We start from the raw sequence: 19,017 nt of genomic DNA, 5'->3' as shown, positions 1-19,017 counted from the left end.
TGTTCCCCATTATCTCACCGAGATACTGATGCTCCAGTGGTTTGGGCAGAACTAACCAACTGGAGATGCTTTTGGTAATGTCTGTGTGAATGCAAGCTTGTTTTCTAACAAACTTTGTCTTATAACATTCCCAGTGTTACTTAATACGAAGTCTTCTGAAAAATATTTGGGGGATAGTTATAGTGGATTTCATTTTTAAAAATAATAATTTATGTTTAGATTATCAGCATTTCATTTTTATATCTGATTTCGGTATTTTTATTTGCTTTTCATCATTAATTTATCATTTATCATGTAATTATGAAAATGACTTAATTACTTTTCTAGTTTGATCTGTGACTGATTGTTTCTAATTTTATTTAGATTTATCATGGACATTTTAACTATTTTTTAACTATTGTATACTTAACCTAATGAATAAAAGGTATGCAATTCTGTCATTTCTCATTTTCTCATTATATTATTCTATCAGCTAACTTGAACAGCGCACACCATGTATTCCTTCTCCTAATGTTATTTATCTCCCCATGTCCTCCCTCTGCCCAAGAGGAACTACATTTAATCAGCATTTTTAAATGACTGCAATTTTCTGCCACTGTCCAATTCCTGCTGTATAATCTATATACATTATTACACTTGGGGGGGACAGTTTTTAACATCAGAAAGAGTTTTCAGAATGGATATCCATTTCTCTTCCTATCTCTACTTTTAATGCTTACACAATTGAACAGCTGCAAGCAATCAGAGATTTATTTAGAATTTATTTTAAATTCTGTGTAACTTTGCACAGAGAAAGGGAGGAAGGATGGAAGATATCTTGCTTAGCAACATTAATGGAGAAGACAGCATGCCTTCCGTCCCCTGTCCTATTGCTCTCCTATATCTCCTACACCTTTCTTCTATTCCTATATCCCTTCTTCTATTCTTTCATTGATATGTTCTATTCTTATAACTTCTCTTCTATTCTTTCTTAGATATATTTTACTATAAGTGTATCCTCTATAACCTTCATCATGTATTTTACTATGTGTATACCCACTAAAACCCTCATTGTGTATTGGACAAAATCAATCAATCAATCAATCAATTGGATTGGACTATCTCGACTCTGCTACAGATTTAATAATGAGAGCGAGCAAGTCTGCTATTCTCTCATAGTTGAATTTCTTGTTTAAATGAAATTCTGGAAGATGGTGGCATTTGTATGTCTAATAAAAGCAAAATATAAACTTCATTGGACTTTTGTGTTGTGATATGTTTCAAAACTGCAAAGGTAAGCAATATTGCAGGAAATGAGCATGGCCAGTCTGGCGAAGAGGAGCATTAGGGGTGACATGATAACAGTGTTCCAATACTTGGTGGGCTACCACAGGTTGTTTTCAAGGTACCAGAAAGCCAAACAAGGAATAACAGATGGAAGCTCACCAAGGAGAGATTCAACCCTGAAGCGAGGAAAAACTTTCTGATGGTGGGAGTGATCAATCAGTGGAACAGCTTGGCAGAGGAGGTTGTGAGAGTCCCAACACTTGTGACCTTCAAGGGGAGATTGGACTGCCATTTGTCTGAAATGGTGTAGGGACTCCTGCTTCAGCGGGGGTTTGGACTAGATGATGTACAAGGTCCCTTCCAACTCTAATAATAATCTAATCTAATTGTCCTGAATAGTGATGGGCGAACCCAATGATGTTCTGGTTTGGCGAGTTCACACAAAGTTCGGCCGAACCCGAACCCAAACGGTCCGTGGTGTCAAAGCTCTGCCCCTGGAATCCCATCGTTTTTTTATTTTTATAGATTTTTAATTTTTATGAAAAAGGACACCGCAGTGGCGCCACAAGCAAAGGGAGGTCCTTTCATGTAATTTTTTTTTTAACATGAAAGGACCTTCCTTTGCTTGTGGTGCCACTGTGGCGTCCTTTCACATAAAAATTAAAAAAAATATTTTTACATGAAAAGACCTCCCTTTGCTTGCGGCACCGCAAGCAAACGGAGCTGGGGAATCCCACAAAGAGATTCCGGGGGCGGAGCTTTGATGTCAAGTATACTGGCAGATTGCTAAGCACGCCAAGGTGATCTCTTCCTGGATTCTGGGGGCGGCACTAGAATAATGGAGGGAGGATGGAATCCAGGAAGTGAATCGCCTTGGCGTGCTTAGCAACCTGCCGGTATATGTGACATCAAAGCTCCGCCCCCGGAATCTCTTCGTGGGATTCCCCAGCTCCTTTTGCTTCTGGCTCCAGCTGATCAGCGATTGTCACTTCCTGGATTGTCACTTCCTGGATTACTGGTCTCAGCTTGGCTCTCCTTTTTTCCCCTGCTGCTGCATCTGCGCTCCTTGCTTTTTTTCTCTTTCCGCCTTCCTGGCCTCAGATGAGCTTCCCTCTCTCCTGCCCTCCAGCCTCACATGGCCACCTCCCACCTGAGGTGCAAGCAGAAAGTGTGGGTGGAAGTGGCGCTGGCAGAATTTATGCTTCTGGCAGCACCCGTTCCCCTAGCTATCCAGCCTGAGTTGGAGGGGGTGACCCAGGAATGAGAGCGTGGGAAACACGAAGCAAATTGTCACCCCAGTGATCGACACTGGTAAAGTTGTAAGTCGAACACTTAACGGTTTACTTGAACTATGATGATCGCTCAAGCTACTCCCACCTGGTAACATAGCCGGCAAGCCATGCCTACCCAGTCACATGACCATTAAGCCACACCCACAAAATAAGCCACACCCACAGTGTGGCAGTAAAAATTTTGGCTGCCCATTACTGCTTACAACCATTCATTTAGCAATTATTTGAGCTTACAACAGCACTGAAAACAGTGATTCACACAATTTTCACACAATTTCCTGCAGTGACATAATGAAAATTAGGATGCTTGGCAATTTGTATGTATTTATGAAAGATCTATCATCTCAGAATCATGTGATCTCTCTTTGCAACCTTCCCAGCTACCTTCCAAGAAGCGAAGTCAAGGTGGGAAGCAGAATTCACTTAATGACCATGTGATTCACTTAATAACCAGAGAAATTCATTTAACAACTAAGAGGCAAAAAAAGGTCATAAAAGCAGGCACAATTCAATAACCATCTGGCCCCAAATGTGGTCATAAGTCAAAGACTACATGTATTTGGTGTTTGCATGCTTTCCCCTCCAGCATGTGATGCTTGATGGGAGAGGTATAAAAGCCAAATGAATCCACCAATTCATTTTCTTTGTTTTGCGCTAAACCTGTCAGGGTAAGCACAGCTCCCTGGCTTTATTCCTAAGATGGAAAATGCTGTGCAGGTAGACAGGGAAGAGAATGTATATTATATTTGTTCTTATTCTGAACTCTCAAATTTAAAAATAAATGATCTAAGGTAATTGTGTATGCACAGCCAATTAAGAAAGTAATATCTGGACAAATATTGCTGATATTATTGTACTGATATGCAAATTGATATTGCTAAATGTAACTTAATTTAATGAGCCAGGGTAGAGTGCTGTACCGCCAGTATACTTGACTGTAGATCTGTAGGTCAGCGGTTCAAATCTCATCGCCAGCTCAAGGTTGACTCAGACTTCCATCCTTCCAAGGTGGGTAAAATGAGGACCGGATTGTGGGGGCAATATGCTGGCTCTGTTTAAAAGTGCTATTGCTAAAATGTTGTAAGCCGCCCTGAGTCTAAAGAGAAGGGCAGCATAAAAATCAATCAATCAATCAATCAATCAATCAATCAATCAAATAAATAAATAAATAAATAAATAAATAAATATTTAAGGTAGAATGTGCTATATTTGAAATGGGAAAGTTTGGGATAAGAACCCATGGAGATCATGCAATCTCAGGTTTACCACCCACTTTCCTTTAGTCATTTGGTATTAGGACATTAGGAGAAAGCATATTCTACCACTTATTGAGGGATATCCTGGCCACTCGGACGTTGCCTATCTCCGGTGGTTGCTTGGGGATGAGCAGGCCAGGATTACGGCACAGGTGGCCAGATCCTGTGCAACAGCAGCGGGGATTTGTCGCAAATGTGAGCCTTCATAGCGAGATATGTACATCTCTAGTATAGTTACAGTGGGTCAATCTTAGTTGCTCAGCCAAAAGTCCTGTTTCCTGTTCTTTTTCCTTTTAATTATTATTAATATTATATTGATGGTCTTTGACCGTAAATAAAATTATATATATATACAGTGTTCCCTCGATTTCCGCGGTGGAAGCGTTCCGAGACTGCCCGCGAAAGTCGAATTTCCACAAAGTAGAGATACGGAAGTAAATACACCATTTTTGGCTATGGACAGTATCACAAGCCTTCCCTTAACCCTTTAAACCCCTAAATTACCATTTCCCATTCCCTTGACAACCATTTACTCACTATTATTACTGGTACTCACCATTGAATAAGACACAGTGATCCTGATATTTATAAACATAATTATTTATTAACAATAATTTTTTTTTGTTATTTATTTGCAAAAATTATTAGTTTGGCGATGACATATGATGTCATTGGGTGGGAAAAACTGTGGTATAGGAAAAAAAACCACGAAGTATTTTTTAATTAATATTTTTTGAAAAACCGTGGTATAGGCTATTCGCGAAGTTCGAACCCGCAAAAATCGAGGGAACACTGTATATATATTTCAATTTTAAAATAAATCACGTTGTGGTTTGGGCAAATTGACTAACTGTCACTTGGAAATAAGGGAAAAATCTCAGACTTGCATTATTGAAATAGAGACAAAGTAGAGAGGAAATCAGTCCAGGGCAAATCAACAGTTTTTTTCACCAGTGGGAAGGGGGGGTGTCGTCTGGCTGAGGGGAATAGGGCCACACTAAATGAGAAACAGATTTAAAATAGGGAGGGGAAGGAGAGAAAGCTTTGGTTAAAAGCCACAAAACTGGCAGTGGAGGGGGAAATCTAATTAGGGGGATGTGGGGGGTTGGGCATGGAGAGAGGTAGTAAAATAAATAAACAAACAAAGGAATTGCCTTCAGTTCAAATCATACCATAATAGGGAATGGCTATGCTGCCATTCTGTTTTTGGTTACCTAGCAACCACCAGGTGAGATGATGTTACTTACTGGGCCCACAGTATGGGGAAAGAAGGCCCATGGTGCTTCTGTTACTTGTCAATTATTATTCAGAAAGTCTTTCCCTATCTCATCTTGCTTCCCTGCTTGTACCTATTACCCTCTATTAGATTTCTATTTGGGCTCCAGGAGGGGGGGAGTCCCAATTGTTGATTTAAATCACAGCTCTGCTCACCCCTGCCTGCTCCTTTTTCCTGTTATGACCTTTTCCCTCTCTGCCAAGGGTACTGACTTGTCCTCACTCAGTAGGTGATATCACCAAAAATAACAATTTCAGAAAACCTGTTCCTGGTATTGAAGGTGACACTAAACAAAAATGTTTACTCTCGACTACACATTAACCTGCCTGCCGAGGGAACCTGCTGTAGAATAGAAAGTGATATCAGCCAATCTTCTCCTCAACCATGTTGAACTTTTAGGTTTGAAACCTGGCATTTAAATCACGGTTTTGTCCAGGGAAGCTGGCCAGGACGGGGTTAAAAATGATGGCCACAATCATGCAGTTGTAGAAAAGGGACAAAGGCTTTGACAGCCGATGAAGAGGATAACAGCTCTTTATTTAATAATCAGGAACATTTAAAGTGATCAGCTCGCAGGCAGGTAGTGACTTAAAAACAAGCGGCCAAAACCGCACCTTATATACTTTGTTACCAGCGCTGGGATTGGTGACAATGTTTCAAGACTTCGCGACGGGGCTTCCTATTGGTTGTGCCCTGAGGCTCCTTATTGGTCGTGCCTCGGCTTCCCATTGGTTGCGCTTGCGGGCTTCTTATTGGTCACGCCTGCTCCAATCAGCGATCACATTTATTCTAACAACTTGCAAACATAACAGTGGCCATCTCTTAACATTTTTGACCCTCTCTTTATGGACACTTCAGGTTTTATCTAGCATGGCAGTCCCATAGTGGTTTTACAAGAGGAAAATTGATTCCATCTATGGTCATTGAACTCTAATATTGGGTAATCTCTGAATGGTTTCATGACTCTCATAGGACTTAGTAATAAACCTGCCCCTCCATATGTATCTAATCAGTCTTCCACAGCTTTTGGGCAAGCTGATTGTTATTTTAGAAGTTGAAGTCCAAACACATGTGGAAAGCACCAGGTTGGGGAAGGTTGAGTAAATTTCAGGGGGAGGGAGGAAAGAAAAGAAAAGAAAAAAGAAAATGAAGCGATATTAGTTGCCAGTACTGCTGGAACAAATTTGCCTAGGGCAGTGTAGTTAATAACAATTACCAAAATCATCAACGTGGGTTATGAATTTTTAATAGGTCTTTTTATTTATTTAAAACACTTATATGCCAACAATCTTAGAACTACAACTCCAAGTAGCTCACAACAGTTTTCCCAACATTATAGGTGGAACTTATAGAGAATAGTCCACTATAATGGTCTGCCTATCTTGTTAATAACAGCGGTGAAATAATGGTTGACTGTTGTTTTTATTTTATCTTTGCTATTATCTTATAATATTGTTATCTGTTGTTTGGTTAGTTTTCTTATATAAAATATATTGCATGTTAATTTTTCACGTTCAATCTTATTTTACTTTAATTTAACTTTTAAAAAAGATAGCAAAATATAGGGCTTTGGGAGGTTTTTGCAAACTATTTTATAAGATAGTAGTTGGGATTTTAACCTACAGACCACTCCTTCTCCGCTCCAGCAAATTAGTAACTAACAAAATGCACAGGGAATAGTAAGTAATCTGTGATTATTCTTTCTTGTGTTCATGATCAGCCTACTTTGTATCAATACCCTACCACACTTCTCTAGCTAATGTACCTTGAAAGCCAACTTGCAAATGTCCTATATTGTGTAACATAACATTAATATGTTAGTCATTCACCATGATTCTACTTGAAAATAGTTTGACATTAGACTGTAAGTCCAGTTCATTAAAAACCCAAATCCTCCATCTCAGAAAATTAGAATGTTACATATGATCAATAAAACAAAGATTGTACATAAAACAATATCAGACCTCTGAAAATTATAAGCATACGTACTCAGTACTTGGTTTGGGCCACTTTTGCAGCAATTACTGCCTCAATATGGCGTGGCATGGAAGCTATCAGCCTGTGTCACTGCTGAGGTTTTATGGAAGACCAGGATGCTTCAATAGTGGCCTTCAGCTCTTCTGCATTGTTCAGTCTCATGTCTCTCATCTTTCTCTTGGCAATCAATGCACCATAGATTCTCTATGGGGTTCAGGTCAGGCAAATTTGCTGGCCAATCAAGCAGAGTAATCCTATGGTCATTGAACCAGGTTTTCACGCTTTTGGCAGTGTGGGTAAGTCCTGCTGGAAAATTGAAATTAGCATCCCCATAACACTCGGCTACAGAAGGAAGTATGAAATGTTCCAGAATCTCCTGGTAGATGGCTGTGTTGACCCTGGACTTAATGAAGCACCATGGACCAACACCAGCAGATGGTGTATCCCCAAATCAACACAGACTGTGGAAACTTCACATTAGACTTCAAGCATCTTGCTGTGTGTGCCTCTCCATTTTTCCTCCATGCTCTGGGTCCTTGGTTTCCAAAAGAAATGCAAACATCTGCTACTATTTCAAACATTGAGGACATTTAAGATGGGAATTAAGGTAAATATATGGGCAATCCCATTTTGTTTTACCTAGATCCTAGCATCATCCCAATTAGACTAAAGCCTATGTCCTGGAAGCTCAACAGCAGTTGATCCAATTTGTTCCCTTTGATTTGTTCCAGGCCGACCAGCATGAGGCAATCTCCCTTGACAATGGTTAGGGGTAGCTTGCCTTTAAAGTCCTTGAAATGGACCTATGACTCGGATGGGATTTCCCTGGAAGTCTCTGATTCGGATTCATTGTGGTTTGAGTGCTGCTTGAACCGCTAGTGATGGAATGCTTTTCAGGGTATTCCAGGATATTATTGTGAATACAGACCTAGTATCTAGTTCCATTCTGCAAGGTCTGATCTTGATGGAGCTTGTGACATGGAACCTATCCCCTCCACCTGCATCCGAATGTCCCACTGTTGTGTGGCATATCCCTCTGTTGTCCTGGTATTAGTCATGTGTCTGTTTCTTTGACCCCAGAATCTGCTCAGTTCTTGCCTCTCTGGTCCCATGGATAGTTTGGGAGGATATTGGGCTGATAGGTAGGGAGTTGGTTGGGTAGCTCTGCAGGCCCCCATGAGATGAATCCTTTTCTGGCACTGGCAGAAAATCACCTCTTTAAAATGGCAAACTGCCCTGGCATGGCTCCCTAAGGAACCCGAGCAACAGACTTACTTGGTTTCAAAGTCTCTGGGGCTTACTCTCTTTCCTGGATGGATGCGATGCACTGGTTCTTCCTCCTCTAATTCCTCATCATATTTGGGGACCTCAGTAGTCCAGTCGGGATCCCTGTGGGTGTGATTGACTGCGATGATCTCCCAGATGTTGGCTGCTGAGTTGTCTGAAGTCTCAGCAGCTCTAGCTTCCTCCACGACATCCTTGAACGTTGCCCTCTTCTGATCAGCAACTTCTGGAGATTTCCAAGAATGATCTGATCCTTCATCGTCTCCTCCGGGTTTAGAAATTTGCACTTTATTTTGATCTCCCAGAGTTTGATTACAAAGTCATTTATTGTTTCACCATCCCATTGGAGGCAATGATAAAATATGTTGTTGCTGACCATTGGGGTTGCTGTGGGGACATAATTTTCCTTGAAGGTCGACTGTAGAGTTGGCCACAAAATGGACTTGATGTCCATAGGGGCCATCAGTGTCTGTGCCATCTTATAGATTTTTGCCCCTAGTAGGTTAGGAAGAGCACTCTCTTCCTGTTGTCTGGCAAATCCTGGAAAATATTGGTTTCCAAGAACATGCAAAAAAACCCACATATATGTCACCCATTCTTCACTCTTGGGATTGAAGATTGCTGGAGCAGTAGAGGGTCGGTGATTGCTTCTAAGATGGCCATGGATGCCACAAGGTGCCTTTGTCCTGTTGCCTTCTTCAATCACTCTTATCGCCAGTATGGAGCGAAATACAGGAACAGTTCAGCACCTTTTATTCTTCTGCTGAATTGCAATACGAACTGCTGGCAAGCTTCAGGGAAGTCGCTTTTAAGGGCTGCCCTGTAGCCAAGCCAACCACTGACAGCAGTTTATTTCTCCCACCACTAGATTAGCCAATCAGCAGCAGCTATGCAAATCCATGCTACGTACAGCCGTATGTAAGAGTCATAACAGCAAACAGCCACTAGGAAGTGTTTAAACTAAAATTACTTGTACATTTTAAATCTCCCCCCTATTTAACATTCATTAATCTTTTAGGATTATTAGATTGGAGGTGGGGGAAAGGGTTCTTTGTTTCATGTTGTACTTAGACTTTCAAACCAGTATTGATTTTCTTATGCTCTTGATTTTTGCAGGATATAAACTTTTCCCAAGTACATTTTTGTTTCTCCACTGCTCTTCTCTTAATATTTCCCTGCCTCATTGCATTCTACATATTGTCTCCAACCACCTGTATTATTACTGTTTCTACTGAGCATACCAAGATCAACAAATGGTGTATCCCCATTTTTTTAATGGATTTGAACAATATCCCCAAGTATCCTCAAATATGGATTTGAACAATATCCCCAAAATGGTACTACATATTTGAGCCAATGAAGGAAGACACAAACAATAAAAAAGAACAAGTGTTTTTGGAGGGGTATAGGGGGAAGCTATACAGTTTAATTTTTTTGACATCCACAACAAAAATGACAATGAAAAACTGCAAAATATGCCTACAAGTATACAAACGTACTTATTCCAGCATTAGAAACACTGGGGGGGTTTAAATGGCAGGAGTGTAATAGAGCCTACAGAAGAAGAAGAAAATCTTCACTATATTATCGATCACCATATAAGTGAGAAATACTAATCAACTAGAGCTTATTAGCTTGCAATTAGCACTTATTAGCACAGCAAAAGCTGCTCACGGAAAAAAAAAGCTTGCAGATACTCCAGTAAAGGGCTACCAAAATTTTTACTACCACACTGTGGGCGTGGCTTATGCAGGATGCCCTGCATTTTCTTTCAACATCTTTCAGTGCAAATTGGGTGCTCTGGGGTGGAGCTCCATTTTTGCTACCCCACTGCATTCCCCCACAGTAGCCCACCCCTGAGATACTCCAAAGAACCTATAATATTGGATTTAAAGGCTATGCTTTCTGAATGGAGGACATCAGGTTGCTGGATATTTGGTAATCTTAGCTACATAGACTTAACACTGTTTTTAGAAGCAAAATAAACTTCAACTATATTCAGAAAACAAGAAGAAATTGGTCTTCTAGACCTGCCTACATATATTACATACTGTACATGCAATCTACTTTGTAATACCAAATTTCTACTATAGCTTTTTGATAAATGATATGCAGAACATCTACATGCCAACCATTTGCCAGGTCCTGTACTGCATTTTTCAGAATTTAGTCACAGTTCCAGTTCTTTCCTTTTATAGACAGCTTATTTTATGACTAGTGATGGGCGAACCAAACCCGCACAATTCGGGTCCGTACCAAATTTTGTGGTGTGCAGTATGCTGAACCCGAACCCGAATTGTTTTCAAACTTCAGGCAAAGTTCGGGGTCGTGTTCGGCGTTCGGAGCTTTGACGTCACCGGCAGGTTGCTAAGGACGTCAAGGTGATCACTTTCTGGATTCCATGGAATCCAGGAAGTGATCACCTTGGTGTCCTTAGCAACCTGCCAGTGATGTCAAAGCTCCACCCCCGGAATCTCTTCATGGGAGGGATTCCCCAGCTCCTTCAAAGGGAGGTCTTCACGTAAAAATAAACATTGTTATTTTTACAAAAAAGGATGCCACATTGGCGCTGCAAGCAAAGGGCAGTCCTTTCACGTAAAAATAAACAAGTTTATTTTTACGTGAAGACCTCCCTTCCATGGATTCCATGGAATCCAGGAAGTGATCACCTTGGCATCCTTAGCAACCTGCCGGTGATGTCAAAGCTCCGCCCCCAGAATCTCTTCATGGGAGGGATTCCCCGTTTGGGTTCGAGTTCAGGTTCAATTCCGGTTCGGCCAAATTTTGCGTAAAGTTCGTCCGAACTTGCCGAACCCGAACACCATTGGGTTCGCCCATCACTATTTATGACATATATTAATTTCATCAGCCAGATTGTAAATTTAACCTTACCTTAGTGAAACGGAATAGATATCATTATGTTCCTTAAATAGCAGAGTTTCATGGACTTTCCAAATGGTATAGCAGCAACAAAGGATCTGCATAATGCTATTATAAGTGCAATATAATATAAATATCTTAGTCATACCTAGTGTTCAGAAAGCTGTTTCTATCAAGTTACGGAGGAAGTTTTTGCTCAGGTTTCTTTTTCAAAAAAGATGTTTTGAATATGATGATCCAGCTGTTTCCCAGATGTCTAATCCCCCCAACCTATTTGAGCAGGAAAGTCAGCAGTTCCTGTAGCAACTTCCAGGATAGAATGCTTCAGGATGTCATGATTCAAAACAAAAATTCCAAAAAGAAGATTCTGCTCTCTTTAAAACAAAAAGCTAAAGGATTGTGGGCAATTCACCAGCAGAGAGGAGAATCTAAAAGAACTCTATTAAAAGGATGAACAGAAAGATCCATGAATATACTTAATTTTAAAAATTAAGTAACACTATAGCTCATGGTGCTTTGACCAGTTATTTGAATTATATGAAGCCTATGATTATCTGTCTGTCTGTCTGTCTGTCTGTCTGTCTGTCTACCTATTTATTTATTGGTTTAATGTATCATATTTAGAACTGCCAACCTTCCTCATGGATGGGACATTTACATGGACATTCTGTATTATATTTATCTTGCCTGTAGTTCTGTTTTTTAAAAAATCTCAAAACACCAGCAGTTCTTCATTCAATGATTGGTTTCAGATATTGTACTGGGGGACTTGTTTATTGTAATTGGGTGAATTCTCTAAGTATCAAAAAGTCTTCTGTAACTTAGTGAGTCACCAAACCCTCCTCCCAATGTTTTCCATCATTTTGCTGGTGGGAAATTTGGGGGCCTACATTCCCTATATGTTGTTTCTAGAAGATCATAAACTGGGGTAATTGCACAAAACCTTTATAAATGGCAACTACCTTTGCCCATATTTGGGGAAACGGGATTGTTTTAAATCTTAATTTAGGGCCTAAACACACATAATTTAGCTATCTTCATTTAGAATCACAATTTATGATTACATTTGGAATGTTACAAGAGGATCTTTTTATGCTGTATCATCTAAAACCCTTGGTTACAAAAACACAATAGCCAAGGCTTTCCGTGATTAACTTAGTAAATACTGGTATCTATTATAGCAACACCAGTTTTTATTGTTATTTCACCGTGTGTTTGTTGTTTGTCCTAGCATGTGAATCTACTCGTGACAGGATTGTCAATTGAAGGCTATTCTTTTCAGATCATATTCTGTAACTTTTATCTTCTTCCTTGTTCATAACAGCCACCGAAGAAATCATTCTGGCCCTGATTTTAATGTTAGTTCTGTTTTTGCTTTGAGAAACCTATTGCATATGCACAATTAACCCTTCCTTATTCCAGAGTAATTCAATTGGAATAACATCGCATGGGTTCCATAGTATGTACACTCATTATAATGAATGACATGTTTTCAAAAGTCATATAAAATAGATGGACATGAAATAAACCTCTTATAACTCTTTGCATGCCTTTCCAGCAGCATGGAGGCCCTTTTACATAGATTTATTCTATTTTGTAGTGGAAGTCAGTAAGAATGATTAAATAAGGAATTATTAAATCTTATCTGATCAGATTAACAAATGCATGAGAGAAACCTACCCACTTGATCAACTCTTCGTAATCATAGATTCTGCGTTATCCTTGTCCACAAAAAGTGGGACGTACTACAAGCCTATTAATTAATAGAGGGGGGGGGGAAGTTTCATCCTTAACATGAAGGTTTATTCTTTCAATGTCTTCCATTGTAGATATCGACACCACCTCCTGGGAAACCTTGGCACAAGATCGACCAACATGATGTGTGCTGATCTACCAAGGCTACCAGACACCTGAGGCCAGAAGAACATTCATAGCAGAAGAGAAGCGAGCACTCCACAAAACCAGAGCTGCAAATGCTGCAACAGTGGTAGTGGCAGAACATTTTAGTGCCCGTATAGGCCTTACCAGCCACCTCTGGACACATCGCTTACAGCCCACAACCCATTAGATGTCAAGGTCCTCTTCAAACACGATGGGCGATTATCATCCTCATCCTCATTGTAGCACTACATGGAGCAATTCCAGCAGATATCAAATCTCTACTAACGAGGAAATGAAATGATGGGTGAAATATCATCACAGGAGTTGATGTTTACCTATTCCTTGTGGCTGATAGATACAAAAAGGAGGAGAGGAAATCCTTGACAAACCATTTACAAAGAATTAAAAGATGTGTACCTTGTTCTTTTTAATGCATGTTTGTATCTACAGCAGAAGCTATGATATGGTTTAGTGGTTTAGGACAAGTCTAGAGAAGAAATAGTTATTATTATGGATTTATTTAATTCAAAGGGAAGTATGACTATCAATCTAATGTATATGTATTATCATTTAATGGGTATTAATTATGGCTTTGTAAGCTTGAAAACCTCTACTGCTTTTTACCATTAAGAATTTCAAACTGGAAATAACAATTAGCCATCCATTATATGTTTTTAAGTAATCTGAGGATATGAATTTCCTCGAGAAGACCTAACAAGCAATAATTATTTCACATTACTATGAAATACAAAATACAGTACTGATTGTGTGTATGTGTGCGCACGCATTGTGTGTAAGATATATACCATTTCATACATATTTCCACACCTGAGAACACATATAGAAGAAAAGAAACCCAACCAGTCTTTCAATATACCAATATATCATTCAGGATAGAGTCTTATTCCCTCTATTTTAAGATTAAGCTCATTCAGTTTATTTCAATTTATTTCCCAAATATTCATTTTTATCATCATATAGGTAAATTATTGATGAGTGAGTTGACCACTAATTGTATTATAGTCTACATTCTTATCCTTGATACAAAAGTATCAGACTCATACAAAGAAGGAACCATTTTTAGCTCCATAATGAAACATCTTCATAACTTTTACAAAGAGGAGATATGGTTTGATCAGCAAAGCTCCTTCTGTTAACAATTTTTTTCTACCAAGACAATTTTGAAGATAATTTTTTAAAAATTTCATACTATCTCTTTGAGTATTTGTACATATGAAAAACACTGTTATTAGACAGACAGACAGACAGACAGACAGACAGACAGACAGACAGACAGACAGACAGACAGATAGATAATAGACAGAGAGCGAGAGAGAAAGAGATTGAGAATGAGAGAGAGAGAGAGAGGAACTCTTTGTAGCCTTTTTTAAAAATTCAGCATATGAACCCTAATCTTCCTCAATTTCCAATTCTCTTTTTGCTAATAGAAACCTTCTGGTGATATGAGTAAAATGTGTGGGGAGGGGGTGTTGAGGGGAGAGGGTTGTTGTTATTTTTAGCTTGAAATGATTATTTAAAAATGGATCACCTTTAAATCCTATTTAGCAATAGAAGCCAGAGCAACCAGGTAGGAAAGATATTTCCCCAGCCACCTTGGAATACCACCAGGTATTTGGTCTCCTCCCTGGCCAGGAATTGGGCAAGGTGAGACTGTATTCATACAGAGTCATTTCTCTACAGATTTCTTCTCCTTACAGCCCTGCTGTATGTCATTGACAGTAATAGCTGCCTTGCTAACAGGATTGCTTTCCTACTATCAGTAAATAATTACACCGAAATCCTCACTCCCTCCAGTGATGTTCTTTGCCAGCCCTTTTCTCTTTGATATTTTAGGATCACCGCTAAGGACATGCTATTGAGCCAAATTAACTTATAGCTAGCCCTAAATATGACACACAGTTCTGCTGATTTCTCAAAGAGATTACAGGGCATTTAATTGTGTCTAAAGCAAGCATACTGAATGCAAATGTGACGCCAATTTCCTCCCAGGCATTGGTCAGGAGATATAGATGTGGGCAGCACCAGCAACCTAAATCCTGTGTGATCAAATCATTGCCCCATCATCTAAAGTATTCCAAATCAACCTTTTCTCCACCACCACCCCCTTCCCTCCCATGGAATAGCTCTGTAAACCATTCCCAACAAACAATGCATGCCATAGATGATTATGTCTTCTAGCCTTAAAGGTCCAATAACCTGATGGCACCTTACCTGTTGACTGCATGCTCTCTTGGATCGCCTCGACTTCAGACAGGTCCATGCAAACACCTTGGCCATGCATCAGTGTGTGCAAGGGCTTTTCCATTCCCCGGGGCGGATAACACCGCAGCCCTGAACCGCAGCGAGATGTGTATACCCCACAGAGCATCCCTTTTGTTAAGGCACACGTGGCACAACATCCACAGCCTGGTTCCTGCACCAGCTCCTCGCACCCAGAGGGTGTCCTGCAGCGTGCCAGCTTCTCCTCAGAGCATGGAGGGCACTGGATAGCCTCGAGGCTTACAGCAAAGGCCACCAGGGCTAGAAGCAGCAGGGCAACAGGCACCCCGTGGGAGGGCATGGTGGGCAGGCTACGGTTCCTGGAGAGCGAAGGGCCAAGAAGCAAAGGCTGCACAGAACAGTCTTGCTGCCAGAGCAGACTGCCTGATCTCCAGCGAGGGGGACTCTGTACTGAAGGGGGAAGAAGCTCATTCTTTGGACTTTATACCACTCTCTGGCCACACCTCCCTGCTCTAGGGAGAAGCAGAGAAGGAACAGCACAGCAGCCACATAACTGAGGCAGCTTGCCCCAGAGCCAAGAAAAGACCTTATTTGCCCTGAGGAAGGAAGCACAAAGAGCCTGCCGCAGCTGCAAAGACTGAAACCTGTGCTAGGAATGGAAAACAGCAGCCCTCCCACCATGCTTCCCTTGTTGCTTTAGCAAGTTGTGAGTGAGGGCACTTCCCCAATAGGTTTCTCACAAACTCTTTTGTTACATTGCAGCACGCGGTATTAAAAAGCACAACTCTGCTTCTTTGCCAACCCGCCAAGGTGAGGTCATCCTCTGTTCCCTTCAGCAATAGAAAGCTGGGATACACTGCCTTCAATTTGGAAGTTCCAGCTTAATGACTGTGCTACGTGTTTCATGAATTGTCTAAAGTTCCTTTTCACAAACTTGGGAGGATGTCCATTACCTGCTTTCTTTCACGGTTCGCTAGAAGCAAGGGAAAGTAGGTACACGTTTCTCTCACCCTTTTGCATTTCCTTGCTTGAGCAGAAAGTCGCACACCAAAATGTGAGGTTTTGGAATATGCTCAAAAATGTGTCTGGAACTTCTCCACATTCCTTGGAGAGAGATGCACAGGTTGCCTCTACTGTATAGGCATTCCAAGCGAGGGAGGGGGGAGATAGACAGCTCTAGCATGTGTATGCCACATTGCCACAATATCTAAAGATACCTAGGATGGACGCTAAAGAAATATTTACTTTGGTTTGTCTCTCACCTCACAGGTCGAGAACTGGGGAAGAAAACAGATAAAATTAGATAAATAACACTCTCAGTATTACAGTACTTCCTTTTTTCCTTCCCCCCTTTTTATTTGTAAGCCCAAGAACATCATTGTAGCCTACAATTATAGTCAATCTTTATCAGGTATGTCCCTTCCATTGATTGTGTTGGTTGAACATTTTGGAAATGATTATTGCATCACCTCTGAAGGGCATCAGATTAGGGAAAATAGGATTATTACCTGATCATTTTGGGGCTGAGTTTAGATATCATGTCTGTTTAACTAGTGTTTAGTAATTAAATCACATCTATACAACTCATTTAGCAATACTAATTACCTGCAGACATCTACTTTACCCTGCCTAGTGACTTGCCCCATCTTAATTCTTGCTTTTTTTAAAAATGAGACACTGGGGTGCTGCAAACGCTAGATACCAGTATTGTTTATTTCCATGAATGTCTCTGGTTCTAAATAGCCCCCATAATCTAGCTCAGTTCTTCATTAGAAAGTAAGCCAACTTCCTGATGAAAACTAGAGCATTCTGCAACTTGGGATAGGAAAGGCAATACCAAAATTGTTGGAAGGCAACATTTTCTTCATATGTCCCCACTGTAGCACACACCACTGTGTGGTGAACATGCTTGTTTTGTAGTAGGTTAAAACTCCCTATGGAGACCGTTCAACGCCCCCCCCCCACCCGAGTAGCCTGCTTAAAAGATTGCCTGCAGCATGCTGTTAAAATTCCACATGTGTTCATCAGCCCCGAAGTTGGATATCTTTGCATTAAGCTATAAATCACAGCTTACAACCCATAAAAGCTGGTTCATTCACCATGTTAAGTCACAAATAAGCAATCATATTGTGATTGACATATTGTGCTTTAGTACGGCTCACAAACTCTGTCTTTTTCTGTTTAAAATTATGGGAAGAGAATCTTGAAACCTGGGAACACTTTTCAAGGTTATTGTTATCCTGAAAAGTTTTAAAGGCATAATTAGGCTTTTAGAGGATTTAAAAAAAATTCCTATTAATAAAATGCACACCTGAACATTCTCAGTATGCTGGGTATTAATTTTAGATCCTTCTGGATTGATTTTGGTTACCTGGTACCATAAAGCCTGAATATCTTCAAGAGCATCCTTATAATTACTTCTTGGCCAACTCCAGGAGTTGGTTTTGGCACTAAAAATAAATTCCAGAATAAAGCTCTGTGAAACTTCATAATATTTGTGTTCAGGACAGCAAGATGAAAAGGAGGACACAACTTCATTCTTCACTATAAAATATTGTGTGAAGAGGGAGAGAGGGAATGTCATTAATTATATAGCTTGCTTGCTTGCTAAACAATCCTCTTGAAATATTCTTTCCTGCCTGTGCTAAAGAGGCAGAATTGAGTCTTATCCTTCCTCTTTCTTTTCTTTTAGGCATTAGAGTTTTTGCCTTTTGCCAAAGTCTCCAGAGTGATCTAGATACTGTATATTTGACATTCGGAAGTTTGCACCTTTACATTTCATCTAAATTGGCATCTTTCCTATCACCTATCACATTCTGGAGACAAAAATCCAGATTGCCACTAAAAGGCAGTGAGAAATACAAATATTTTTATTATTTGTTTTCTGTTGTTGTTTTTTGCAGCCTGCATGTGTTAGCATTCTACTTCTACCAAGATACATTTAAACATGACAATCTAGTCCTATCTTCCACTCAGTTAGGAAACTTCATACCATTTCAGACAAATACTTGTCCAATCTCTTCTTAAAACCTCCAGTGTTGGAGCACCCACAATTTCTAGAGGGAAATCATTCCATTGATTTCTTATTATCAATAAATTTCTCCTCAGTTGTATGTTAGTTATCTCTTTTATGAGTCTCCATTCATTTATTCTTGTTCTTCCTTCAGGTGTTTTGATTGATCCCCTCTTCTTTATGGAAGCCCCTTAGATATTGTAACACTGCTAGAATGTCACCCCTAGTTCTTCTTTTAATTAAACTAGACATATTCTATTCTTGCAACCAGTCTTCGTATGCTTTAGCTTCTAGTCCCCTAATCATCTTTGTTATTCTTTTCTGCACTCTTTCTGGAATCTCACTATCTTTTTTATATTGTGGCAATTGAAATTGCTCTGGCAATCTCAGACTACTTACCAGAGCTTACAAAACGTTTGCCAGACCCATCCTCGAATACAGCTCATCTGTTTGGAACCCATATCGCAACTCAGACATCAACACCCTTGAAAATGTCCAAAGATACTTCACCAAAAGAGCCCTTCAATCCTCCACTCGAAACAGAATACCCTAAGAGAATAGACTTTCAATCCTGGGCCTAGAAAGCCTAGAATTAAGACGCCTTAAACAAGATCTAAGTATTGCCCACAAGATCATATGCTGCAATGTCCT

General features: G+C 40.1%; 1 protein-coding gene across 1 annotated transcript in view; it reads right to left on the bottom strand.

Annotated features, from left to right (window-relative positions):
* The window catches only part of IGFBP4 (insulin like growth factor binding protein 4), a 38,184-nt gene extending 22,385 nt beyond the window's left edge, over positions 1-15,799 (bottom strand). Inside the window, exon 1 of the mRNA XM_070727490.1 lies at positions 15,345-15,799. Within this exon, the coding sequence (XP_070583591.1) occupies positions 15,345-15,693 (349 nt within the window). The 5' untranslated portion in view covers positions 15,694-15,799. The remainder of the gene's footprint in view (positions 1-15,344) is intronic.
* Positions 15,800-19,017: the final 3,218 nt, after the last annotated feature.

Source organism: Erythrolamprus reginae, chromosome Z (assembly GCF_031021105.1).
Source record: "Erythrolamprus reginae isolate rEryReg1 chromosome Z, rEryReg1.hap1, whole genome shotgun sequence".
Taxonomy (NCBI): Eukaryota; Metazoa; Chordata; class Lepidosauria; order Squamata; family Dipsadidae; genus Erythrolamprus; species Erythrolamprus reginae.
This window is presented reverse-complemented; position numbering and strand designations above follow the sequence as displayed.